This window comes from Chrysoperla carnea, chromosome 4 (assembly GCF_905475395.1).
Source record: "Chrysoperla carnea chromosome 4, inChrCarn1.1, whole genome shotgun sequence".
Lineage (NCBI taxonomy): Eukaryota > Metazoa > Arthropoda > Insecta > Neuroptera > Chrysopidae > Chrysoperla > Chrysoperla carnea.
The window spans coordinates 24,425,206-24,453,141 of record NC_058340.1 but is presented as its reverse complement, the minus strand read 5'-3'; the positions used below and the strand labels follow the sequence as shown (position 1 = coordinate 24,453,141).

Genomic DNA, 27,936 nt, shown 5'->3' with positions numbered 1-27,936 from the left:
TTTAGAGTAGCTAAGACCCAAAACTCACCAAAACTTAGTTTACTTGGCTACTAAGATGAATATTTTCTAAGAAATTGCCTGAAATCGATCCGAGAAATATACAAAAACAATTTTTTGTTTTGTAATTTGATAAACTTCGGTATCTATATACCGAAGTTATATAAGTTATTACTCTATAGTAATTTTGATTCAAAAATACAAAAATTCAGTTAATGATTGGTCGAGTATTTTCTATGTTATCATCCAAAATTAAATAAAAACTAGTTAATGGACAAATTTATGGCGCTATAAAAAACCTAAATAACATCGTAATAGTGGTCCAAAGCATCCTGAAGAACTTTAAGCTACTTTTAAGTTATTTTTGAAAATAAAATCAAATAATGCGATAATCAAGTCAGAATTTAAGCCGATATATATATATATATATATATATATATATATATATATATATATATATATATATTTCGATATATATATATATATCGAAAAGTAACGTTTAAATTTTCCCACTGTCAAGTTTTTAAGTTCCTGAATTGCCAAAATTTGGAAACGTGCTGGAATCCTTAATTATGAATATAGTTAAAATACCAACTCATCAAACTCATTGGAAAAAGGATTGAAAAAATAAAAACAGATGGAGGTTTTAAATTTTTTTTTTGTAAAATTCTACTAAAACAATTACAACTAAAATTAACATACAACGTTCATTTTACATAGCAAATATTTATATATTTTTATTGTTTACAAAAAAATAATTACAATATTTTCTTTGATTTTAAAAAAAAAAAAAGAACATTAGTATTTTATCTATTTTTTGGCAAGAAAGTATATTTTCTGTAATCCTCACATTGATATTATAAAAAATGATTACTGAAAAATAAAACAAAAATAATTCTTATTTTTGGATTACAAAAATTTTCCACCTTATATTGTTTTTCATCATTTGAGGTCTCAAGCGAATAAATTCCATCATAGGTTAGGTTAGATTGAAGGGCTTATCCGGCAGTGTTAATATGCACTCCGAGTCTCTTTCGCCTAAAAGCATTTCCAGTTTTTAGCAATAGTTATTATTTTCTCGATTAATTCCATCATGAATCAAACACTTTTCGGGGAGTGTATAAAATATTTCGGGTTCTTAAGGAAATTCGATTATTTAAGCTTTTTTTTTAAAGATTATTAAAAAGGCCGGTCGTTATTTTGCCCACTCGACCAAGATCCATGATTTGATTAGAGAATAAAGATCATTCACATGGTGTGCTTTCAATAGATGTCGCGCAAATCGTCGATAGACAATTACAACGCCTGTCAATACCGTGGCAATGTTGGGTATTTCAGGTAGCAAAGTATATCTACCTATTAATGAATTTCGCGGTCGACTTGAACCTTATACTGGTCTCATGTCTAATGAAATGGACTTATTAATAAACAAACGCTTACTAACATTAGAAGTGATCACTTCCTGTTACCAAAAAATATTAGAATACCTCAAATGAATGAATGTGACAATTTGTATGTAATGAATTCTTTTGGAATTTTTAGAAAATTCTCCGATAAAATATGAAGTATGATTATGGAATGTGACTGAGTTTCTAAACAAGTAACAATTGAAGCTCGAAAAAGTCACATAACACTAATGTAATAACAATTTTATAAAAAAATACATACTTCAAGTGTTATTTGTTGAAAGATTCTACAGTAATACCTCGGAATTGTAGGGTTGTTTTAGCGTAAGTTTCCAACAATGAACGCATATTAACTACGGCAAATCGGCCTGTCGAAAAACCGCGATATCAACGCCGACCACTGATAAAATTGTCGGCGCTGAAGCATATTCCGTATTGTATTACTGTACTTGTAACGTATGTGTTCAAACACTTACAATACCTTAATCTTTCTATTTGGTATGGAACCCCTCTTACAATAAGTAAATTCGTTAGAATATTTGGATAAAATTTGATTACGGGTGAAAATAACTTTCTGTTGTTTGCTTTTTTTTAAATATGCAGTGCACTACATTCGCTAAAAAATTAAATACATTTTAGTTTACATGTGAACATTTTGGGGGTCATTCAATTATTACGTTAAGGAATATTTCAGTTATTTGACATTTGCTCATTTCCGCCAGCTGGAATAATTGGATACAAAACAATTTAGTTATCTTCTGTATCCACTTCGTACACCAGACTGCCTCGTATAATTGGATACAAAAATAAAAAGTGAAATGTCAAGTTAACTCATAGAGATAATAATACCGCAATAAATGAATTCGTGGCTGAAAAAAAATTTTACCGCTACAGGAATACTTTTTTTGATTATGAGCTAGACTGATCGTTTATAATTTACGTCAATCAACAAAAACTAATTATTTAGTTATTTTCATTTTCAACTAAATTTAAAGTGATTCAAAATCAACAATTATAAAATAAGATTTGATTCGGAATAATTTCAGTAACGTAATAAAAAAGATTGTCTCTACTGGCAGCCGTGCTAGCAAAAGGAATAAAAAACTGGAACTCTCCGCTCTTTATGCCAACGACCAACGAACGTAATATATGAACGCCACCCACAGTACATAATTTTTAAATATATTAAATTTCAAAGGTTAGTTTGGAGAATAAAACTAAAAATTTTGATGTAATTTCCAAAAATATTTCTTTTTTATTTGGTTAATTCAATTTGGGTTAATTTTTTACATTAGATTCTTCCTAACCTGTGTTATATTCTGTAGATTTTCTCTTGAATTCCATAAACAATACACTGCAGCAAGACTTAAACCTATTGCCCCACCCATTGCACATTTTCTCAAACCAGCTGTGAAATTAAAAGAAAATTTAATGATAAACATTTCAATCAAAATATCTTAATATTTTTTATTGCTAAATAAAGGGGAGTGGGTATTTTTTGATTTATCAAATTTCAAAATAATTTACCTGTTGATTTATAAAGGACTCCTGTTGCACTCGCAGCAACAAGGGTATTCAAATCATCGTCCGTTCCTCGAATCCACGATAAACACACTCCGAATGTTGAGTACATAACAGCAATCGTTCCTAAAGTATTGGCTGTGGCTGATCCATTTTTCATAACATGATTGATAAGCCTAATATCAACAATAAACAAAATTTAAAAACATTTCCGATAAAGCCTTGAATTTCTGACAATAACAGAAGATTTTTGGCAAGGAAAACATGTTAAAGAAGTAGAAAAATGAATGAAATACTAACTGAGTTCTTCGTAATTTCCCTTTTTCCCCAGCTAGGGTAGTCGCTTTTAATCCATTATATAAACCATTAATGCCACCTACAGCAGCTCCAGTCATTGCCGATGCTCCAATTTGTCCAAAAGCCAATTCAAATCTTCCACGCTGTTTACCAGCACCCTCCAGAAATATATAATCTGGCTGGCTTTGTGGAATAAAATTTAAATCATAGTTCAAATAAGGTGACAATCGTTTTCCTAAAATCAAAGAATAATAACCTCTAAAATATTACGTCGTGCTTAAAAATTATTACGACATACCTATTAAATCTACATTTCCAAGGTTTGAATTAAATATATCATCTGACCCACTGTCATTTTGTCCTTCCATTATTATTATCTTAGATTCTATTCGTATTTACTCGAAAAAAGGGAAATATTATAGCCAAATTCACTAAACTAATGACATTACTATAATTTAAAAGATCGAGGAATGGGTTGTTTGATAGGTTAACATTTTGCGGATCTTACAGGAAACTGCTATACCATGCGTACATGTATCGACCAGAAAAATATTTTTATACAATACAAATTTTCTTGAAACAATTTCTAATTTTTATGGGTAGGAAAATTTATTTTTGATTTTTTCAAATTAAATGTTTTCAGAATGAATTCATTTAATATGTAAAACAAAATATTTTAAAATTATTTATATGATACATTTTGGACGCCTAGGCAATGCTAAGATCACAGACGTCGCGTCGCTAGCATGAAATTATTGAGGGGGCACTCAGACATCGGACCCATTGTTTTTGAAATATCGAATTTGCTCCGGGATATTTCTCCTCGCATTTGCTTTAAGAAGATATTCCAGAAACGACTACTTTTGACTTTTTTGTTTTTGTTTGAAATGTAATGTAATGTTTCAAGAAAATCAGTTCAGTTTGGAGAAAGCTACGAGGAAGAATATGCTTTTGCCGGGGGGATTATTAAAGTCAATTTCACTTATCATTTTTCATTTAGTGCACTTTCTGACAAAAACCTAAACAATTTCCTAAGCTAGATAAGGGCAGTTTAATACACTGAAATTTGGTGTAGTTTCAAGGTTTCAATTTTTATTTATAAAATTTCTGGCTAGTACTCATAGATTGTTCATAAGATTTATCTCGTATTTATTTTCACTCTTCAAATGGGACATAAGGTATTAAAAAAAAACACAACCATTAATTAAAAATTTATATATTTGGAACCATAATTTTTTTTTCTTTTGTTATAATCTTTGGTTTTATTTATTCACAAACATTTTTCCATAAGTATCTTAATTTGATTGATGTTAAAAAATTTCTCTACGTGTATATTTAAGCCATTAAAACATTTATTGCCCTTGTTTTAAAACTTAATTCTAAAGAAAACCAATTTCAAGTACATATTGCGTAAAATATTATACAACAAACGGATTCTTTTAAAAAGTAGTGACTGTATGGTTACAGTACTGCTATAGCTGTTGCCTATAAATCACTTAATAAATATTATATTTCATCCTTTGGATTACACCAGAAAGAGATTCATTAGCTTTAAGTCGGTTTTTCAGAATCTAATCGTTCAATCTTTGAGGGGCCCCAATTTTTGTTCTTTTTTTTATTAAAATTACTTTTTATCAAAATCGGAACATTTTTTCAAATTGAATTTTTGAAGTAGTTTTGATTGTCTCGATTGTTCCTCTCTCGATCCGCGTTTCAATTCTATTAGGATAAAGTTTGTAGTTCAAAGTAAAATGACCGTGTTTACAAAAATTTATTTTTAATTTTTAATATTTAAGTAAAAGAAATCATGATTTTTCTTGCATTTTTTTTTGCTAAAATTTAAATAAAAATACTTATTTAATTACGTGCATTTCCCAAATACATTTTCTTTATTGGGAAACAATGTTTTTTTGATTGGTTTTCTTGCATTAAACAAAAAAAGAAATGTGCACTTGATGAAAAGAAACACATATTGACTAGAAAATTAGGAAAATCATTAAAATCTACTTAAGTTGGTTAACATAATAAAAAATATACAGAAATTAAGTTAAATTAAAATAAGAAATACACAAACTGGTATTAATATTTTGCTTATTTTGAAAATTACACAATAAATATTCTAGTGGCTTCTAATATAATTCTAAAATTTTCAAAAAAGAAAAATTTGTCGTTTTTTTCTACTTTAAACACACTTGTTTCTAATTTGAGAATTATATTCATATATTATTATGGTAGAAATATTCATTGTTCTATCTTCTATTATTAGATTTATATTTTCGAAGTAAAACCAGTGAGAAGGAATTTTTTAGGATAAAATATTTGGTACATGGTAATTTCATTTAATGGAATTAAAGCAAATTTTATTTCAAAGAAATATAAAAGTAGTTTATTTTTAATTATTTTCTATTGTAAAGTGTTCGAGCAATTGGACGGATAATCAAATTTATAAAGTATTTCGAAAAGAAAACTTTTAGTTATTTATCTTCCATAGAAATAGAAGAATCAGAATATACGTTGAATATATACTTGATAAAAACCGTTTAAATGGTGGTAATATTAAATTCTGAGTAAATACGGTGTGAATAAAGGATTTATTCAGGATGAATTTAAATTTTATACAGGGTGTTTAAATAGTTCGAGACACCTCTGAATTTCCAAAAATAATGACTAGCACAAAAGTTCCTTAGCCTTAGATTTGACCTTAGCCTTAACTTTGACCATGAAGGTCACTTCAAGGTTAAGTCGATTTTTTAAATGAGATCTTAGGTCTGAAAGAATTTGGAATGAAATTAATGAAAAAGCAACACGAACTGCACCAGAACAAAAGTTCGATGCGAACAGTGCCCATACCTCTTCCGTCTTGGTGACGCCCATGTACAATTATGACTGAAATCTTACAACTTTTTTCAGTTCTTATTTTCTAAAATTTAGGTGGGTCTCGAACTTTTTAAGCACTTTGTATATGCAATATATTGGATTTAAACGGGATATTAAACCCGTTAAATATATCCTTAAATCTATATTTTAGTGATTTTTTCGTCAACAACGAACGATTTTTCTTTGGCATAAATATATATTCAACGCAACTAATTTAACTAATGCAGCTAAGATTATTTGATTTCGAAGTTTAAAGTTAATAAATTTAGAAGAGTATTGATTTTTCCATAAGTTTGAGGCTACTTTAAGGTTAATTTTCTACTGAATCAGGTATGAATTTTATTGGTGAATTATGATGTTTAGTGATAAATGCGCCGTATTTTACTTTATATAATATTATATGATTCTCGGTAAAAAAGGAACATAAGTTAAATAATTGTATGGACGGCGTAGAATACAGAAAAATGACTGAAGGGAATATATGTACCACATTAATACAAAAGGCTTTTTCAAAAGGAAACTCTAGGGATTAAACACGCCATTATTATATCATTTGAATAATAATAATTTCATTGATTGTAAGGAATGATTCAAAACTCACCGGAATTTTTCTTTTTATATAAGTTTTAATGGAAGATATAGGTACTATTTTATTCTATACCAAGATTGATAAAGTTTTATTTTCTATGTGTTCACTTCAAACAATATAGCACGGTTTTCTAATCGTTCTTTATTCTTTCGAAACAACATCATCAAGCTTAGGCATGAAAAAATCAAACTTAGATTTGAATTTTTTCATCAAAGTGCGCTTTTAATTTTACTCGATACTAGCTTGATACCCACCCGCTTCGCTGGGCTTAAAAGTAACGACCACCGACTCTTCATCTCTCTTTCTCTCACTTTGCCTCCGTTTTTCACCCTCTTAGAAGTAAAGCCTTTCTTATTGGATGCCTACGTCATACAAGGAACATACCCAAATTTCAGGTCTCTAAGATCAGCGGTTTAGGGTGTGCGTTGATCCGTTAGTCAGTCATTCAGGACAAAGTATTTTATATGTATAGATTTTATCTTCGAGGGTCTTCTTAATATATCTCTATATATTAAAATCTGTTTTTGCGTGAAAAATTAAGCGATTTTTAACTCAGTCTATATTATTCGATTATCTATGTTATAGAACATATTTATCATTTTTTCTACCATAATATTTATTCTATAATATCAATTTGAGTTTCTTCATTTGAGAACATTCAACAATAATTTATCTTTATTTAATTTTCTTTTTGTACAATAGATATTTTTTATTTTTCTTATAAGTTTTTAAATAGTTTTGATAGTTTTCTTTCACATTTCGATATATAATATATTTATTTATTTATTTCTTTAAATATAATATATAATTAAATTTAATTTAATTAAATTAATAACTGTCACATAAATAATTTAACAATTTATTAAATATTTAATATTGCCTTTTTTGTAAATATTATTTTAAGTTTTTTCTCTTTTTTTTTATAACATTAGGTGTAACTTGCAGGTAGAGAACTTTGAATTTTAACTTCTACTGCCTTTTTCTATAGAATTAGTACTTAAGCGTTTTTGGTCCATCAAGCGGGATAAGTAGAGATGATATTTTGTACTATATAATATGAGAAAATAGTTGCTAATAATAGTTCTGAAGTTGTAATTTAAAATGGTATGAAGAGACACCCTCCCTTTTTCGTTAAACTGCACAGACTGCACGAATTTTAGACTCATTTTATTTTTCGTAGGTTTTTAGAGAAAGAGTTATAAATGGCGTTGGAAAATTGAACTTTCCCAATTGAGACATAAGCTAAAACCTTAAATGCATTTTGGTGTAGTAATAGGTTCATCTAGTGTTAAAGGCACTGCCAGATTAACCCATGTCGGGATCCATTGGAAATGTAAATCTCCGGGGTCTCTATGTGAAAATCAGCGACGTTTTTTTTTTTAGTTTTTGTAAATTAAATTGGGGCTCTTTCCGTTGTGTGACCTTCATTTTTGGTTCCGATATTAAATAAATTAAAAGCTATGTAGGTATTCTAATATAAAATAACCCCCTTCCTCTGATCGAAATCTTGAATCCGCCACTGCATCTTGCATATATTATTTTCGTTACGCTAACAACCAATTACCCTCAGAAAGTGGACTTCAAGACATCAATTAAACTGTTTTCATTTTCTTTCCATATTTCAACCTCTTACAAGCCCTTTTGCATTTGCATTTCCCCTTTATTTTTTTACTCTTTACTCTTCATAAATCCACTTGGCGTTCCCTTGCGTGCGGCCTTAATCATTTTCTCCCCTATTTTTACTCTTCATAGGTCAACTTGGCGCCCTTCACCTATATTAATTTGCCTTTTTATATTTTACCCTTTCTCCCGAGCCCCTAGGCAGTTGCCTATTCCTCCTAATGGTTATACCGGTCACTGATTAAAGGTAACATAAGTACAAAATGGCAGTCAGAAGATAGTGTGAAGGGCTTGGTAAATAGGCTTAACCGTTTTTTACTCAAAGACCAATAAGTTGGTCTATCTCGTTGCTTACCAACAGCAAACTTGGATTAGTCTTTGGAAAGTATATGAAATAGGCTAAGATTTATTAGATCAATTTGAAAATTCGAATATGGATAATGTATGTTTCTTGAGGCTGGAAATTATATATACAATTGCTTAAGGGGAATTTTTCGATAATTTTCAAATCTTGAATGCGATCTTTGTTTAGGTACCTATAGGTACTAAACTAGAACATTTTTCATATCTTCAAATTACACCTTGAAATTAATTTACTTATTGAGATATTTTTGATTTTTGCAAATTTTACTATTTAATTTATTTTCAAATTTTAATTCCTAAAAGCTTTTTAAAAGCTCTTCGATATTCTAAATTAAATATTGTATAAATAATAGGATTTAACGCTGAGTTGATATAACCTAACCATGTTATAAAATTAATGAACTTTTTTGTTGGACAACATGTCGTACAAAATGGTAGTGTGACGTACATGATAAAAAACGGCAACCAACATACGACAAACACACCCATAATGATACCTAAAGTTCGTGCTGCACGGCGCTCTTTTGATAATGATATCCGTTGTTTCTCTTCGATAAATTGATAAACCGATACCGATTTTGGTTTATTTGCAATAGGCGCTGGAGGAACTGTTAATGATGGGGTGGTCACAAGTAATTGTACATTTTGATCTTTTTGTGGTGAATCAGTTGATAGAGGTGAATCAGTTAAACTTGTAGTTAACGGTGTTGTGATTTGTGTGGTTCCACCTTCCACAGTTAAGTTTTTTGAAGGTTTTTCATCGTTTTTTTCATTCTCTTGAGTATCTGATACATTCTCTTGTGGCGTTTCTGTTACAGAATCTTCTGGTGGCAAATATTTCACTTGTTTTTCTTTAGTTTTTTTCTTTTTGATTAAATTCTGTTTTGCACCGTCACCATTTTCATGATGATCATTGTCTATACTATTCCCTGAATCAGTTTGTGTTTTAAGCTTACTTTTTGGATCCTTACTCTTACCATCATTATTTTGAAACGTACTTTTCGGTACTTTATTAATCCGTTCTCGTAATCGCTTACGTGTTGCGATAAATATTTCGATATAAACAATTGCCATTATAATAACAGGAATGTAAAATGAACCCAAGGATGAATATATAACATAACCTTTTTCACTTGTCAATTGACATGGCGTATCATTACTAAAATCTTCTGGCCAATCATTCCAACCAATTAGCGGCGGTGAACTAATTATTAACGATAACGTCCATATACCTAGAATCATAACTAATACACGTTTCAACGTACGCCGTTGTGCATAATTGATAGGATCTTTTATTGCCCAAAATCGATCTAAAGCTATCGCACACAAATGTAAGATGGACGCTGTACAACATAACACATCTGAAGTTAACCACATTTTACATGCATGTATACCAAATTCCCATCGACCTAATATATAATATGTAACATTAAATGGCATTACTAATAATGCGACAGTTAAATCCGCAACAGCTAATGATACAATGAAAAAATTTTGTACAATTCGTAATGGCTTATATGTGAATACACTTAATATGACTAATATATTGCCAGCAATTGTTAATATTATTAGTATTGATAGGATTAATGCTGTGAATGCTGCCTCCCATTTTGATACAGCTATTTCAATTCCACCCCAGATAGTCATATTTGATTTTTCTTCATCGCATTGAAAATGTCCTTCTTCCGTTTGATTCATTGTTTCGTCGATTTGTTGTGTGATATTTCGTTTGAAAATATTTTTATTGTATGTACAATTGATGTTGTTGTAGTGTTGTAGAAACTTGATGTTTGTTTAAGCTTATTGTTATTTGGATATACCTGTAAAATAAAACAAAAAAAATTGTTCATTTATTATTTAAGTTTTTGTGTCGTATCCAATATGTTTGTATTATGTAAAATAAGACTTGCGATTCTTGTTTAAGCAACATAGGGTTGATTTATACATAATTAATGGAATATTTCTTTTTTTTTTTGTCTCTATATGTTTCCACGTCAGTTATTTTTTTGTTGTATAAAACAAAAGAAAACCAGTCAAGTGTAAGTTAGTCGAGTGTCTTGCTATAGTATCACACATCAAGTGACGATGTACGAGGACGGAAGCTTAAAAAAAAGATCAAAGCCGGTTTTTTTATATGTTAAATGGTTCTAAATGGTACCATGTTCCCAAAATGGTACCGGTACAGAGTAAAAACGTACATTAGGCTAGTATGATTAGGTTTTGAGATAGAAATAAAATTTATAACAGGCAGAGACTTGGTGGACTTGGTGGTTGGCATCCATAAAGATAGACCATTTAAAAATATACATTTCAACGGTTAAAATGAGCCCGGACATGATAGGACAAAAAGAGCCCGGATAAAAACATCAAGAGAATTTTTCGTTGAAAAATGAGAAATTTTAAGTCGCTGGCGTAACAGAGCTAACTCTCACACCAGATGAATTTGGCGAAGACATTACTTCTTCAATATCAGTGAAAAACATTCAGAGTGATAGTATATCTAGTAATTATAGATACAGACTTGTGGTTTCACTTCAAAAGAGGAGAGAATTGTATGCAATTTTTACAGTAAATTTTCGTTTCTAAGCAATTTGATCAATTTGAACACTGAAGAAGTTCAAAATAGAGTAAGTATATTAATAACGATGTATTCTGGTGATTTAGAAAAGGGCTTTGTTGAATATATCCATCTACGTTCTTATTTAACGCGATTTTACAGATTCTAAGAAGTAAAGAACTTGAAAATTTCTTAATCCGCCTCTGTGAGTAGGTATTTCATTTATAATTAACTAGCTGTTACCCGCCCGCTTTGCTGGGCAACATCCCCACTTGCACCCCTCCCTCCACATTTCTTTGCGTTGGATAACAGTTTTGTAATGTACACGTCATGCTCTTTTATTTGATACCCCACTTAAGTATATTTGTAAATATTCGATATTTCCTTCCCACTTTCTCGCTACACCTTTCTACCCTCCGAAGGTTAAAAAAATTTCTAAATGTAATTTAAAACATTCTGACCAAGTTTTGAACTATTAAAAGCCATAATTGAAAAATATGAATTTTTTATTCATGAACACAAGTAATGATATTTCTGCTACAGAATCCTATGAAAATGGATCATATATAAGATGTATTCTATCTAGAAACAACTACACGAAGGCCACCACAAATCATTAAAAATAAATGATTAGAATATTTTCGAATGTTCTTTTTATTCTTCATATTCCAATAATAATCCCGTACCTAAAATTTATACTTTCTTGATTGCAAACAAACTTTGCTAATTATAATTACTAGATATCTAAAAGGTACATTTTCATTGCTTCCTTATATTAATTTATATTTAACTTTGAAAAGATTTCTTTCAAGCATATCATATTTCTATGTTTGTACAAACAAAAGTATTCTTAAGAGTGTTTGAAAAAATGTTATGTGAACATCACATAACTTCCATCTACCCTTATAAACTGGTCAATATGATTTCAAGGATCTTCATTTCAACATATTCTACGGCTAGTGGTTTTGAGTTATGCAAGATATAGAAAATTTTTGAAAACGCTATGTGCAATGAAGCACAAACAGAAAAGATTTTATGAATAACCTCTTCTAGGCCTAATAACGTCACGGCGAAACAAGTCAAAATGGATTCAGATATGAACAAGGAAGTAAAAAAATCCTATTTCAATTTTCAAGCCCACTACAAAAACGATAGAATACCACTATTAACTACTACAAGTAAGGCAAAAAATTTAGTCTAGTTTAGTTACCTAGTCTCCTAGACTAGGAAAAAATTTTTTTGCCTAAGGAAGAGTAAAACTACTAGTTTTTGTAGTAAAACTATTGAGTTGGCAACGCAGTTGGCATAAAAAGTAATATCTGTATGAAATGATGAAGTTGGTATAATTTTTTTCAACTTTTTAAATAAATTTATTTTTAAATGAAAATTTTATAAAAATCAACAACGTTTTCCATTCTTGTCTTTTTCACAAAACAATAACATTATTATTACATTACAATGTTCCTGAGTAACATTTAGTTCGTATTTAAAAAAAAGGCATAATCATCTAATTTAGTAGAAATACTTTACAGTGACATTGAGATCGTCTACTGTATAATACTAAGGTCGACAGGTGTAATATTTAAAATTTTCTGATATGAAGCTGTTGTTTTCAGCTCGCAAATCGAAACAAAAATTTATGTATGATACTTTTTGACTTAACAAAATAGTTATCACGTATCACTTTACATTTTTTCTTACGAATCTACAATGGATTTGACCTAAGCAATTACCTCAGTTGTTGGCACTTTTAAAATCGTTTGACACTCAGTCTATGTAACTCTAATGTCAATGATTTTTCGTCATTGATAAGCTCTAACAATTTTTCAGCATGATAAGCTCAAAAATGAGGGATAAATCGTGGAATTTGAAAAAGGAATAAGGAAAATATAGCCTGATACTTAGAAATAATTTTTTTTAAATCAATATATTATATACATAGTATAAAACAAAGTCGCTTTCTCTGTCCCTATGTCCCTATGTCCCTATGTCCCTTTGTATGCTTAAATCTTTGAAACTACGCAACGGATTTTGATGCGGTTGTTTTTTAATAGATAGAGTGATTCAAGAGGAAGGTTTTTATGTATAATACATCCATATTATAGTAGAGTAAGGGGTTGAAATAGGGGTTGAAAGGGATATGCTTAAAAAACTAAAAAAGTTGTGCATCGATTAAGCTCAAATATTGACACGATATACAACCAGCTTCAAAGATCTATTGTTTTTATCTACTTTTAACCTTCGGAGGGTAGAAAGGTGAAGCGAGAAAGAGGGAAGGAATTATCGAATATTTACAAATATACCTAAGTGGGGTATCAAATAAAAGAGCATGACGTGTACATTACAAAACTGTTATCCCACGCAAGGAAATGTGGAGGGAGGGATGCAAGTGGGGATGTTGCCCAGCAAAGCGGGTAGTTCACAGCTAGTTTATTAATAAATTATGATTTATTAGTCAGGAAGTTGTGTGTGTGGTCTTTCAAACTTTTAAAGTCATATCTATCTACGTACTTGTAGTAGCTTAGTATGGAAAAATATCAGGTTTGGTTTTAAATAGAAGCCGTCATGCTGTCCGTTATGGTTTTATCTTTATCATTCTTAAATACATAGGAAAGACAAAAACAAACAGTGATGGCCAGGATGACGGCTTGTATTTATATTTTTTCATATATTATAAATAAAGCTACTCACATGGTATAGTAAATGTAGCGTACCTATGTAGTTTTCATGGAGATAGAAAATATTTCATATCTGTTCACATGATACGCCAGTCAAATTCTACATTAAAATTGCAAAACGGTATGTAAAGCTGCTTTTTTGATATGTTATTTGAAACGCTTAAGGAAGTGTGAAACTACGTTTTGCAAGGAAAAAACAGATTTTTTTCAGTTTTTCACTAAAAACAAAACTTGTTACTGAATCTTCGTGATTCTCAGCGATTTCCCTGGTATAGACTATAAGTTCATTATGAGAATGTTCGCACGGGTACAGTTCATACTCTCACAAAACAGAAAAAAAAATACCGTAAATTTCAACTATGCGAATAGTTTCTGACTAAACATAACATTAAGATAAACTTCCTATGTATCTTGAAAACTTTTCTTCAAGTAGGTTTTCTTTCGTTTGATTTAACATTCTCTTTCAAATACCAACAACGGAAAATTGTATTTAGTTAACAAAGTTATACTATTGGTTGACAATATTGTATATAGTAAACCAGATATTTTTGCATGCAGATGCCATTAGTAGATCATATGAGCATCAAAATTGGAAAATGTTTTAAGGCCAAGGATATTTCTACTATATATGCATTCAATGTGAAACGATACACTTATACTGACAAGAGAAAGCCTTATTTTTGACAGAACTATACAAGACATGAGAGAGTCAAGAAAGCAATTGATACCAATCATGAATGAACTAAAAGAACAGGGAAAAGAAGCGACCTTTAGAAAAGATAAACTTTTATATAATCAACGATTGTATGATGTAAAATCAGCAAAGGCATTGGTGCATGAGTTCGGTGGTCAAAAAGAAGAAATAAAAATCCCAAACTCAGACCATGAAAATCAAAAATATAAAAAAAATAAAAGAGAAGATAGTAAAGAAGAAGAAAATTGTGAACAATCCTCTCTAATAAAACAAAAAATAAAATACCCAAAAATTGGAGAAAGTTCTAAAGACAAAAGGCACATTGACTTTTTTTTGAGAAGAAGTAGTTCAATGAGTGAAGGAGATAGGAAAAATATTGGAGATGGCTCAAAAAACTGACAAGCAAAACCGAAAACGATTTAACGATGACGAAAAGGCTACGAAAAGGTTATGAATGGACACAGAAAAAACTTCAAGTGGAGGGCAATGGCAAACCCCCACTCAAAACTGCTCAGGAAGATTATGCTCTTCAATCCCAGAAAATACAAAAAAACAAACTAAATACTAATAAAGGGAATATTAATATTGCTTCGTGGAATGTACGAACAAAGCACTGCTGGGAAAAGTGGAAGGACGCAGGGGGAGAGGGAGAAGAAGAAGAAGCTTCCTAGAAAACCTACCACTTAACTTAACAACAGCCGATATCGTACATTCGGCATACGACCGAAAATTATGGAAGAGCATATCCGTCAACGTCTGTAAACAGACATGACACATCATCATCATCATCATCATACAAGACAAAGAGGAAATTCAAAGGTGGTGTAAAATAACTATTCAAAACAAGAAAAGAAGTTCAAATGAAGAAAAATAAAGAAAAATGCTTTGATTCACCGGATAAAAATGTCGAGAAAAAATTCGTCTTTCGTGAATAAATCTGCTTTAAGTTACCACAGTAAAACTAATTTAAATATCAAAGTGATAGTACATATTCTTTGATTGCAGAACAGTGTCTTAGATAGAAAAATATTCAATCTCTTACTATGTATTTTTAAAAAAATATTGGGTGAATGAACAAGGACGACAGACGGTTTTTAAATTAATTTTTAATCACTGCTGAATCGAAACTAAAATTTCACACAAAATAATTCATATGCGTTGAAATGAACCTCTATTCATTCATCTTTTTTTAAAATGTTTTCTAATATTTCCAAGAAGGCTCTTATATTTAAAAAAAAATTAAGAAAATTTCGCAGAAGCTAAGAAAATTTAAGACAAAATATTAAATGCAATAAACGGTGGAAAGGCATATAAATAATGCATTATATTAAAATGTATTTATGTATTTATTTGCGCTCTCACTATATTTATCTAGAATTGTGAACAGTTATTTGAATAGTATTGAGGTATTATTTATTATTCATCAGGTATTGTGAATAGGTATTTATTAGAGCTATATGCGAGAGCAGCGAGCTTCACTGCTAAAGGCTTCAGTCAGGCCGAATGCCGTTAGCCTGTCCAAGAGATACTAATAAAATTTGTGTTTAGCGGGCGGACTTAGCTGGGGGTTGGCTTGCAAATGGGCTTAACGGACTAAGCGAGCGTATAGCTGTTAATGTATTGGAGCTGCAGATAAATTAAGATTAATAATCGCTGATAAATAGTTACAATTAAATAAATTGTAGTTGAAACGAAGTTTACCGGGCTATCTAGTGCAATATAATTTACATTTTTCTGTGAAAATATACTCTTATTCTTACAATATTTTAAAGTTTTAAGCATATTTTAATAAGATAAGTTCAAATTGGACATTCAGGGCCTTTATCACCAACAAATGCAACATTGGAAAAGGTACATGATGAAATAGAGAGTCCAGAATCCAGGATTCTAAGAATTGGAATTTTTTGGTTATCGGATAACGAATATTCTACTCTGTGTATTCCGTTTTCTTATTGGAATAATAGCTATAAATTCATCGGATCCTGTATTTTAGTTTATTTAGCCCTTGTCTGTTTATCTCAACAAATTACTTATTCAGTATTGTTGATCCTCCTTCTAGGTCCACTTCGGGGACAAAAATTTTTATATTGTTACAAATGGTTCGCTTGTTTCATTACTTTGCCTTCATATTTGCACAGATAATGTGGTGGACGCGCTAGGAACAATATACACTAATTCGAGTGATTTATGATTAAAAAACGATATCACTATAAATGATTTCAGCTCTACAATAGGTACTACAGTATTGTAATGTTGACTCTTTCGAATAGTTGCTGACTCACAGAAAATCTCTTACAATGTATAATGTTAAAATGGAATACGTTGTTTGAACATCTGAATTCCACCACCTTTTCTTCATTTTCTTCATGCACTCACATCAACATTCCATCGGTATAAAAATGGGTGTTCAAGTTAAAAAATATGTATCATTAAAAATAACTTTGTGAAAAAAAATTGTATATAATGCTTTTAAAAAGATATAAAGGGTTTTATATTAAGAGTGTCCGAATATAATTTAATTTAAACTTAATCAAGTCAAAACAAACAATTGAGTTATTCCTTGAAGTACCCTGTTTAGAAAGTGTTGAATTTCAGTACTTGCTTTATCAAAATTTTGTTTAAAATTTGCACCCTCGCGGGTAAACAATGAGGTTTACGAAAAGTGTTTCAAACCACAGTTGTTTTTTTTTTATATAAGCAACATTTTTATACTTAAACTTTGTTCTTATCTAACGGTTTACAAGATGGCTCCTACGGATCCAAAACCCAATTGAACTATGTTGCTTGTTTCCGAACTCAAACTTACTTTTTACGCCCCGAGCACGCTATAAAACTATAATAAAATTTCACCTTGATATTTCTTTTTGTTGACAGACGGACAGACGGGCAGAGAAACAAAAACGGCCTAATTAGGTAATTTTATGAACACCTATATCAAAAACTTGTTCGTAGCAACAATATTTTTAAGCGTTACAAACTTGGGACTAAACTTAGTATACTTTGATATATATTTCATGTATACATGGTATAAAACATTATATATCAGATATCATTAAAATAAAGTTTTTGTATTTTATGCCATTTTATGTGATATATATAAAATCAGTTGAATTAAATGCTAAATGGATCTAACACCAGCCAAAAAGCTTCGCTGGGAAACCCATAGACGAAAAATACAATTCTTCAAAGACTCAATAAAATCGCACGTTTTCACGACGTGGGCGTGTTGTCTGATTTTATTGAATTATGTTGATTTTGAAATTATTTCACTAAACGATGAATAGTCGTCTCATTTTGACGATATGAGCCAAGGAAAATCACGTACACTGTAAGTAGCTCGAACTGAACGCATATTTTGATAAAAAAGTTCAATAATTTACATGAGTTGCTCAAGAGTATATGTAATATTGTATGATCATTTTTCCAATATTACTTATCAATCCGCTTGATTTTATAGTTTGGATTTTATAGTTATATTATTTTGATTTTATAATTTGGACACTCTTGATAGAAAACCCAATATAATATATAAATTTTATCTAATTTTCTTGTATTATTTTATCAAGTTATATTATCGTTGATAACATACAGCCATTCAAAATGGCATACTTAAATTGTAAATGATATTAAATAAACCATTGAATTACTGTCAAATGTACTTTTTTTTATAAATTGAACTTTATTTTACGAGCCATACTTAATGAGCTTGTCCTTAAAAATTTATTTTATAAAATTTAAGTCAATTTTAAAAGTTTTTTGTACAATTAGTTTCTCTAAAAACGATTTCTAATTTCTATTAAAAGAAAAATTCGCCATGTAATCGATAAATTTAAAGTTTCTTATGAATATTATCAAAGATAATAAATGAGAACTCTAGGATATTTCGAAATAAATTTCGAAATTTCCCCAGTTTCCTAGATCAATTTTTTATAAATACGTATTTCGACTACCAAGTAGTCATCATCAGTATGAATTAGCTAATCGTAATTACTCTTATTGTGTATGTTACTCGTTGCTAATTTGGTGGCGGGCTGCACGAGTCCGTTTTCCAGATATTATCCTATTTTCAGAGCTTGACATGAAAATTATCAATTTAAAATAAATGTAATATGTATTATTAGCGAGGGTTTGCTATCATATTTGATTCTATTTTAGACCATAAACAATTACAAGCTTTAATAGAAATACATTTTAGTTTTGAATTTTTTTTTTTCCATAGCCACACATTCAGTATTAATAGGCAGACAAAATTATTTATAAATTACAAATTGAGTATTTGTAATCAATCATTTCATTTCTAATTATTTTCTGATAGCAGTTACATTTGTACCTATCACCTGAAAATCGTTGAATTATCAACGATACTATTTTGATAAACAGTATGTTTCAGAATTTTTTAGTCACCCTTTAATGAGGTCTTTCTTCTAAGGTAAGTAAGATGTAGAAAATTTTTTTAAGCTTCTTTTATTTTGAAATGGTTCGTGAAGCCCAAAAGTGGTGGGACATCTTAAATTTTCTAAAATTTCGGATTTTTAGGAAGTTAAAGGACAACATTTTAATTTAGAACTTTCTTTATCTGTAATGAAATGGGGTATACCTTTAATTGACCTACAATTTTAAGATCCAACCCAATTTAAGAGGCCTCTATAGGATGTCCACGTTGGCTATGTACAACTTTTGTTAAAAATATTCTTCTGTATCGGACTTACATTAGAAAAAAGATTTAATTAAAAAGTGATTAAGAACTTATTGGACATGCTGTAGTATATTTTATGCGCTATGATTGCATACGGATTCTGAGACTATGCTATCAGAATTATACATACATACAAGCCATATTTTAGATAATATGACGACTTATTGACTACATGTTAAAAATTCTTCAAATTTTTACCTAATGCTCTATATTGAACATATACTCATCAAAAGTATTAAGGGAAAATTTTACCAAAATTTCAAACAGTTGTATCTCCGTAAATTTGGAACCGCAATAGTTCATTTCTTGTTTTGAAATATATTGCTCAAAAATATATTTTGACTTCTTTCCGCTTTGTAGAACGCTTAGGCCTGGCAGTGTATCACGACTACTGCAGGAGCTGTCACAGTGGTGACGAGGAGGAGACAATGTCTCATCTTCTCTGTCACTGCCCAGCTCTTGTCATGAGGAGATGGACTTACTTGAGCCAGCCTCTCTTTGACGACCTCTCTGACCTAAAGTCAGTCGACGTCAAAGACCTTCTGCTGTTCTTAAACAGCTCCAAATGGTTCATTGAGTAGCCACTCTAACCTAACCTAACCTAACCTTCCGCTTTGTACAAAGAGTTGAAAAGGTGAGCTATCTTATCTTTAAAAGTTATATGAAATTAGAAGCGAGCCAAAGTTTTAAAAATTATTTTACAACTAAATCGAAAATTTGTTCATTTTGCTAAAAAATTAACACTTCTGGATTTAAAATCCTGTATCTTCCGAAATAATCATAGTACTGAAATTTGTCTCAAAACATTTAAACTATACCTTCTGTTATTCATTCTCCCACTTTTCGTTGTTTAAACAATTCTATCGCTTGTACCTTACGAGATATATTTTGGGCATCAGATGTTGCACATTTGATACGCAACTAAATTAAATATTATATGAGAGGTGAAGCTATAATAGATTTATATTATCAATCATCCTCCAACAAATATCATTATTATAGAAGTAATGTAAAAGTTATTGAATTTAATAATACTAAAAGATAAATGAGTATAATACTATTTTAGTTTTAGTGTAAATGCCAGAGGTGAAAATTGCACAAATATGATTTCAATTGGTTTTTCATGAAAATAATCAAAACACAATCGAGACTCATCTATCGAGGGTTCTGTAATTTTAATTTTCACAAACATTATTTTAAATTTTGTATCAAAATATGTTAAGTATTTAATTTATTATAAAAATGCCTCATTGTCAAGAAAATGGGATTGTCATACATGTGTCTTTAAATCACACCACGGCCGATGTCTAGAAATAAACAAAAAAACGAAAATAATCAATAAATTAGTTGGCGAATTGGGTACATTTTCCCATCGCTTCAACCAAAATTTTCTATTATAGCGTATTTTCGAATGTTATTTATAATTTGATAGAATATTTTGATTATATCAAATATTAAATCCTTAATGGTAGTAACATTCAATGGAAAGCTTAAATGCTTTCATAGATTGAATAGAAATATTAAAAGAGATTCGTGAAAATAGCACCCCCAAAAGCAAACTTCTATGAAATGAAGATCAATCGTTTGAAAATGATTTGTCCAATCGTAAATTTTAAATTTAGGGTGCGAGTGGAACATACTTACAGAAAATTTTGATCAAGGTATAGCCCCTCCATCGGCACTCTTGTGAATATCCTCACTACGTGTGCACACCAAAGTTAGCCCAAGTGTAAGCACTGACCATCAGACTCTCAACTTACTTCGCAAGTATATCTTTGCTGTGACTGACGTCGAAGTCGCAATAGTTGCTGAGGTCTCCCTGTGCTCTATAACAATACTTTTGAACTGAATTACGCAAGTAATCACAAAAATGTGAAGATGATATTCACCTTTACAGCGGCTTTATCTTCACATTCTCGTTTTCGCTCGACTGCGTGTTACTTTGTAAAAGTGTGGAGGAGATTATACTTTGTACGTTTGATCAAATACTAAAAAAAATAATAATAAGAATAATAAAGTACCTACTGATTCAAATTTTGAAATTGAAAGGTGGAAAAACAAAAAATTTGGGTAGGCAAACTTGAACACATCAGTGACAAACGAATGACATCTCCATTTTACGAAAGTTTGCATCTGGAGGAGCTGATGTCATAATTTTTATTTGTGTCATAACTTTCAATCAGAGGGTTCAAAAATATTAAGTGGACAGAAGTGAACAAACGAATTCAATCAGTATTTTATGAAAATTATCCTTTAGGGGTGCTATGTTCATGGAGCTTAGTAAAAGTTATAATTTAAGGCGATTTACTTTTACAGATTTATAAATACCTACTTATTTTTATCTTTTCAGCTCATAATTTATTCAGTTAGTTTTGTTTTTATTTTTATTTTACGATCATTTTCCATACACTGGACTTCTTGCATTAGTATTCATCGATAAAGGAGAAGGTAACATAATAATAACATAATGCTTTGGGAGCATTCATAAAATACGTGGCTCATTTCCATCAACTTTGCAACCCTTCCCTCCCAAAGAAGAAATTTTGTATTTTCTGTTAACAAACTATTTGGTTAAATACCGGCTCGCTCGGCGCGTTGACTAGCTCAAACGTGCTAAAAAGCCGTACACTATATGACTGCAAGTCACATGTTCAAACGACATTGTAAGAATATCACGTTCTTGAAACATAAAAGTAAGATTTATGCTCATTTTCAACTAATGGAAACTTAGGAAGTTTTTTAATTAAAAATCAGTTGGTTTGACATTCAACTAAGAAATGCGCTCGTAATTGGAAATTTAAATTTTTAAGTTACTGGACAATCTTGTTTCTTCTAAATGAATATTGTTTAAGACAGTTGGGCCATAAATCAACTTGACGATATTTATAATTAAAGTGTACATAATTAAATGCAACGCGGGGGCTGATAAAGTATAGAATAATGCATAATCTCGTGTATATCTTAAAAACCCTTTTTAGGAACGCTCTAAAAATTAATATCAAATGAAATAATCAGAAAAATGTGGAAATGAAAATCTTTTTTTAAAGCAATTTCTTGTAAAGATGAACAAAATTTATAAATATACAGTTGTGTGTGTGTATTTAGTATATGTATACACCTTATGCCTGTGTATTATATACAGTAATATGACAAAAAGTGCACGGATTTTATACTAATCACTATTTAGCTAAATTAGCTAAATTAGCTAAATTTTCGATATGTTTTTGTTCTAATCATTCAAAATAAATGTCCTAACGGTCGTCAAGAAAAAAAAGGAGCAGTTGGGCCGTTTTTTCCACTGATAAAGCCACATTTTATTCTTATTTTAATCTTAATTTGAAAGGAAAATTTTTAATAACTCCTAAATACATGTAGTCCGCCACCAAATTAGCAACGAGTAACATACACAATAAGAGTAATTACGATTAGCTAATTCATACTAATGATGACTACTTGGTAGTCGAAATACGTATTTATAAAATACAAAAAATTGATCTAGGAAATAGAGGCAAAATCGAAATTTAACTCCTAAACTGTACATGATTTTTTGGCGTGCACAGAGACATTTTTTCAGAATGCTTTGAGCTACAACTACAATATATAAAAAATTCAGACAATTTAGTTAGAGACCAATTCTCATAAGGTTTGTGCGTGGTTCTCTTATCAAAAATAAATGCTATAAATAGTATGCAGTCAACTACTTGAAGTTATATACTCATTAGTCAGTCATACCGTTACTTCATAAACATCTCATTTCGGAACTCAATAATACTATTACTTTATATAATAGTATTATTATAAACCGTATAATAACTTTGCTCACTTATATTATATAACAATACATTATTATTGCTCTTAGCAACAATTATTTTCTAGGAAAGAACCGTAGTAAAGCTTATACATATTAACATGATGATCAGTGATGGATTTATAATAAGGCATAATATGTATGCATTGTGGCCTAGTAATCAAAGTAGAGAGACCATCGATTATTAAACTTCTGATAAAAATAAAGTTACACATGGATAAGCGAAAAGTTTAAGAGATCGCAATTTTTTTTTTCACTTATGATGGTTTCTAACTTAAAGGGACTTATAAAATTGGCGGTGAAAAAAATCTGAAACTTTGGGTTCAAATTACAAAATAATATATAATAATGATATGTAATATACTAGCAGAAATCCGCCCACTTTGCTTGATAATTTCTCCTTTAAAAACAAAGACTATCACGTCATAGCCCTCACTTATCCTCCCTTTTGTTCACAATTTTATGGATTTTGAAATTTTGCCCATGACACTCGCTGATATTGTAACTTTCTATAGGTCCAATCATTAAATGAACCTGATTTTTATATTTTTTCAAGTTTCATCAAATTCCAAAATAAATTTTTTTTGTGTTTTTCTCGATTTTTTTAAAGGGGGTATCCTTAAAAAAATTGCATAAAATCGAGAAATTTTTTTTATGTCCAATTTCGATAAAACTCAGTATTAAGGTAATTTTGACCCAAAAAATACAAAAATCGGGTGCATTTGATGACTGGTCGAAGTAGTAGTTTTTGAGATACGAACTAGAATCGATCAAAATATTGTAGTATCTCAGAAACTCTGCACTAAATCATTAAATTAACCAGATTTTTATACTTTATGGATCAAAATTACCCCATCCACCAAGTTTCATCAAATTCCATCAAAAAATTTTTTCTCGCTTTTTTTAAAGTGATTAAAATTGATTCGAATATTGCGATATATCAAAAACTCTGCATCCCATCATTAAATTAACCTGATTTTTATATTTTTTGGATCAAAATTACCCCATCCACCGAGATTATACAGTATTTTAACCACTAAAGTATAGTTACTTTAAAAATAGTTTAAATGTTTAAAAAAAATATAATTAACTATATTACTCTAAATAAAAAATCGATATAAAATAAAATACGACCTCATAAAAGCTTAGGAAAACTTAAATCCGGTGCTGATAATGATTATTGCATATATTAAACCAAAATAATATAAGCTTTATACTAGGAAATTAATATTTAAATTACTTGAAAACTATATTATGAATATTTTTGATCATAAAATCATTTTATGATATAGTGTCCACTTTATACAGGGAGCTTTTTTAAGTTGACATACGCTTGAAACTCGAAAACTAACTTTTATCGATAAAAATGCTTCGAAAAAAGCAAAAAATGTTGAATGTGTAAGCATACATCTTACGCAGACATTAAACTTGACCTACGTTTTAAAGTTCAATGAAAAGCTCAGTCTACTCCATAACTGATAATAGATAGATAAACACTTTATATTAGTTGTTGAAAAATGGATTGAAAAGTTTTGACCAAAATTGTTTTTTCGTATAAAAATTGTTATTTCAAGCACTCCTCGAAAAAAAATTTCTATTAAATCCAATAAATGTGATTTGCTTTTTTATAAAGACCATTTTTTTTTCAAATTGAATGAACAAACACACAAAACTCTAAATTTTTGATATCGATTACTATTTTAGACGATCAAAAAAGGCTAAAATGAAGAATTTTTATGTACCTCCACCCATCGGGCCTGTTTTTTTTTTTAAAAATGTTCAGGAAGGTCCATATATCAAAATCGACATCTAACTTCTTCCGCTAGAAACTTTGGCCATTGCTATGGGCCAAAACAGTCCATTATTATAATAAGTGATTTTTGAAAATTTCAAAACCTTGAAAATATGCAACAAAATGGGCCAGAAACGTACATTTGGGGGTTTTCGGGATCACTGATCACTATTCTGAAGTCAGAATTTTGATATACTTCCCCCTTCCTGGGGTAATTCAACCCGCTGGTCCAAATTGAATTTTTACAGAAAATTGCAGTGTTAGGTCAACTTCAGAATCGTGATCAGTGAACCCAAAAACCCCCGGATTTACTTTTTTGGCCCATTTTTTAAATATTTACGGAATCCTGCTGTTTTGAGCCAGCGGGGGCGAATAATCCCAGAAGAGGGGAGTACATTTACATTGTAACTTCGACATCGTGGTCAGTGACCTCAAAAACCCCTGAGTATACTTTTTTGATCCATTTTGTTAAATATTTACAGAATATTGCAATTTTGGACCAGCGAGGTAAATTACCCCAAGAGGGGGAGATTTTATCGAACTTCTGATTTCGGAATAGTGATTAGATTCTCCGAAAACCCCCGGGTATACGTTTATGGCCCATATTTTCAAGGTTTTAAAATTTTCAAAAATCACCTCATAAATGGATTCTAATGATTGGCCTATTTGACTCATAGCAAAAAACAAAACTTTCTAGCGGCAAAAAGTTAGACGTAGATTCCGATGTACGGACCTTCCTGGTCATTTAAAAAAAACGGACCTTCCTGATTATTATGAAATGCTACAATGCCACGACTAATTCGGTTTAGATAAAAATATTTGCGTATTTTTAAAGAACAATATTCTAATTTAAATCTAATTCATTTAATGTTTGACAGTTATGAATCAGAGTGAGGTTTTAATTGAACTTGAAAACTTAGATCGAATTCGATGCTGGTATATGGTGTGTGCCTTTGAAACTAACAGTTTTCGTTTAAAGCATTACCCTCGATTAAATTCATTAAATAACAACTTAAAAAAGCCTCCCTGTATAATTATAAACATTTAAAACCACGTTAATGACATATCCGTCATAGCTGGGTCGTAGCTATAGAAAAGTTATTTATTAGTTTGTTTACTAATTCTTTTGATTATAATTGATGTATTTTTATGATACAATGCATAATCTATTATATAAAAACAAATAACTTGTCGAGTTAACCTTAATCAAAGCCCATCCGATAATATTAAGGGAGTCTAAGAGATCAATTTTCAACGAAATATTTTTTTGTTTAAAAATTCGTTTCATAACTTACAGATTACAAAAACGAAAAAAAAAAAAAATCCAAGAAAAATTGAGTTGCTCAAAATAGATTGTTCCTTCAAAATATCATTATCGTATTTCTTATATAAAAAAAATAAAGCTGTTAATGATTAAAAATTTGTACTTTAATTTTCATTCTTTTTCAAGAATAGTTGAAGGAAACTCTTTAGGGAAATTTACTGTACTGGAAAACTGAACAAGTGGGAATTATAAGCTTTACATAAATAAAGAGTTATATTTAATGTGTACAAAGTATAGAATAGAGAAATGATGGGAAAATTTTTCTTGTGTTGATTTGTGAAGAAAACTTTTTATTCATTCTTATTTCTTATCCAAAGAATATTCGAGAATTAACAATTTTCGTCTTAACGTGGAGGTTGGAGAATAAGAATATGAATTTCTGATTGGAATTGTAATTTTGTTACTTGAATATTAAATTATTTAATGAAAATTCATTTCAGTTTGAAGGTGTGGTAATTGAAGGTGAGGTCTGCGTTTTTCTGCTACTCAATAAAAATTATTTCACCAATATAAAGCTACATTATCAGCGAGTAACAAGGTCTGTGTTTTATATTTTTAAAAAATTAGAGATCGATACGAAAATTTAAAAAATATTATCCAAGATGTCAAAATTTTCTTGATAAGAGTCATTATAATGGATAAACCCAAAAACTACTGGACCGATTAAAAAAATTCTATTTCTTTCTGTAAAACCCATGATATTGTGAACAAAGGGGGAGGGAATAAATGAGAGCAAGGGAAGTGAAGTCTGTAACGGGGTAGCATTTGTTTTTAAAGTTGTAATTGAACAACGAAGCGGTTGGGAGATTGCTAGTTGGTATATAATGGCCGTAATTGAATATTAATTGCAGAATTCCAATTTATAGTAACTAGGCAACTATTATTATTATTAATTTAATATAATTTTATATCAAAAGACCGCAATATTGATATTCTTCTTTTGTTGGGGAGTTGATGACAGCCGTATTGTTACATATCTCACTCGTGAAGATGGGGGTTTTCTCCATTTTGAAAAGAATTTAAAAAATGTATGTATGAGGTATATTTGAGATATGAAAAATTGACACATTCATTTCTTATAATTTTTTTTTAAATTTTCCTTTCCGGCAACCATGGAGACGAAAATTATGAAAGAAGGATTTCATAATTTATGAGTGTTTTTTTAGTGCTGGGGCACTGAGAAGAAATAAAATAAATAAGTAAAAAGGCAAAAAACCCGGCTGTGTAATGTAAAATCTGAAAATAAAGAAACAAATTCAGTAGTTTACATAGACTTTACCAATTGGGGTCCATTAATATATAGACCTTCTCAATTTCTTACATTAAATGAGCCCCGACTGTTAAAATCTATGTAAACCACTGGACTTGAGTCTTTCTTCTCAGATTTTATTTAACATAGTCGGGTTTTTGACTTTTTTAATTATTTATTTTATTTACAATTTGGGAACCGAATTGAACACACTCTCACGTATCTCTAATGTTGGTCCCAATGTGATTTCATTCTGCAACTGATGAGTTTAGTATCTCTGTGGGTGATTGCGATATTTGTTTCGAACTCTACGAGAATTGAATTCTTTGCCGCTTTGTCAGCTAGCTCGTTTCCTTTTATACCTTGGTGAGCCGGAACCCATATGTAGAGTATTTTGTGAAAAACTACTTTTAGTCTCATGCCGTTAGAAATGCCTTAAGATAATGATTATTTAAAAAATAAAGTGTG

General features: G+C 30.1%; 2 protein-coding genes across 4 annotated transcripts in view; both read right to left on the bottom strand.

The window, feature by feature from the left end:
* Positions 1 to 799: 799 nt before the first annotated feature.
* LOC123298264 (mitochondrial import inner membrane translocase subunit Tim23) lies at positions 800 to 3,724 on the bottom strand. 3 transcript variants are annotated; one of them, XR_006535261.1, is made up of 6 exons: positions 3,520 to 3,724; positions 3,225 to 3,456; positions 2,931 to 3,100; positions 2,711 to 2,811; positions 1,885 to 2,019; positions 852 to 870 (listed from the first exon to the last, which is right to left on the bottom strand). XR_006535261.1 is itself a non-coding variant. In XM_044880224.1 (5 exons), exons 1-5 carry the CDS (start codon positions 3,587 to 3,589, stop codon positions 2,011 to 2,013), a joined length of 582 nt encoding a protein of 193 aa, XP_044736159.1. In that variant the 5' UTR covers positions 3,590 to 3,724; the 3' UTR covers positions 800 to 2,010. The 3 variants fall into 3 exon arrangements, 2 of the variants coding, with proteins under 2 accessions (XP_044736159.1, XP_044736158.1); XM_044880224.1 differs by having other exon boundaries at positions 800 to 2,019; XM_044880223.1 differs by lacking the exons at positions 852 to 870; positions 1,885 to 2,019 and having other exon boundaries at positions 2,026 to 2,811.
* A 5,228-nt stretch (positions 3,725 to 8,952) lies between these two features.
* LOC123297949 (probable G-protein coupled receptor No18) overlaps positions 8,953 to 27,936 on the bottom strand; it is an 83,364-nt gene continuing 64,380 nt past the window's right edge. Inside the window, exon 4 of the mRNA XM_044879788.1 lies at positions 8,953 to 10,490. Coding sequence (XP_044735723.1) covers positions 8,953 to 10,368 — 1,416 coding nt within the window. The 5' untranslated portion in view covers positions 10,369 to 10,490. The remainder of the gene's footprint in view (positions 10,491 to 27,936) is intronic.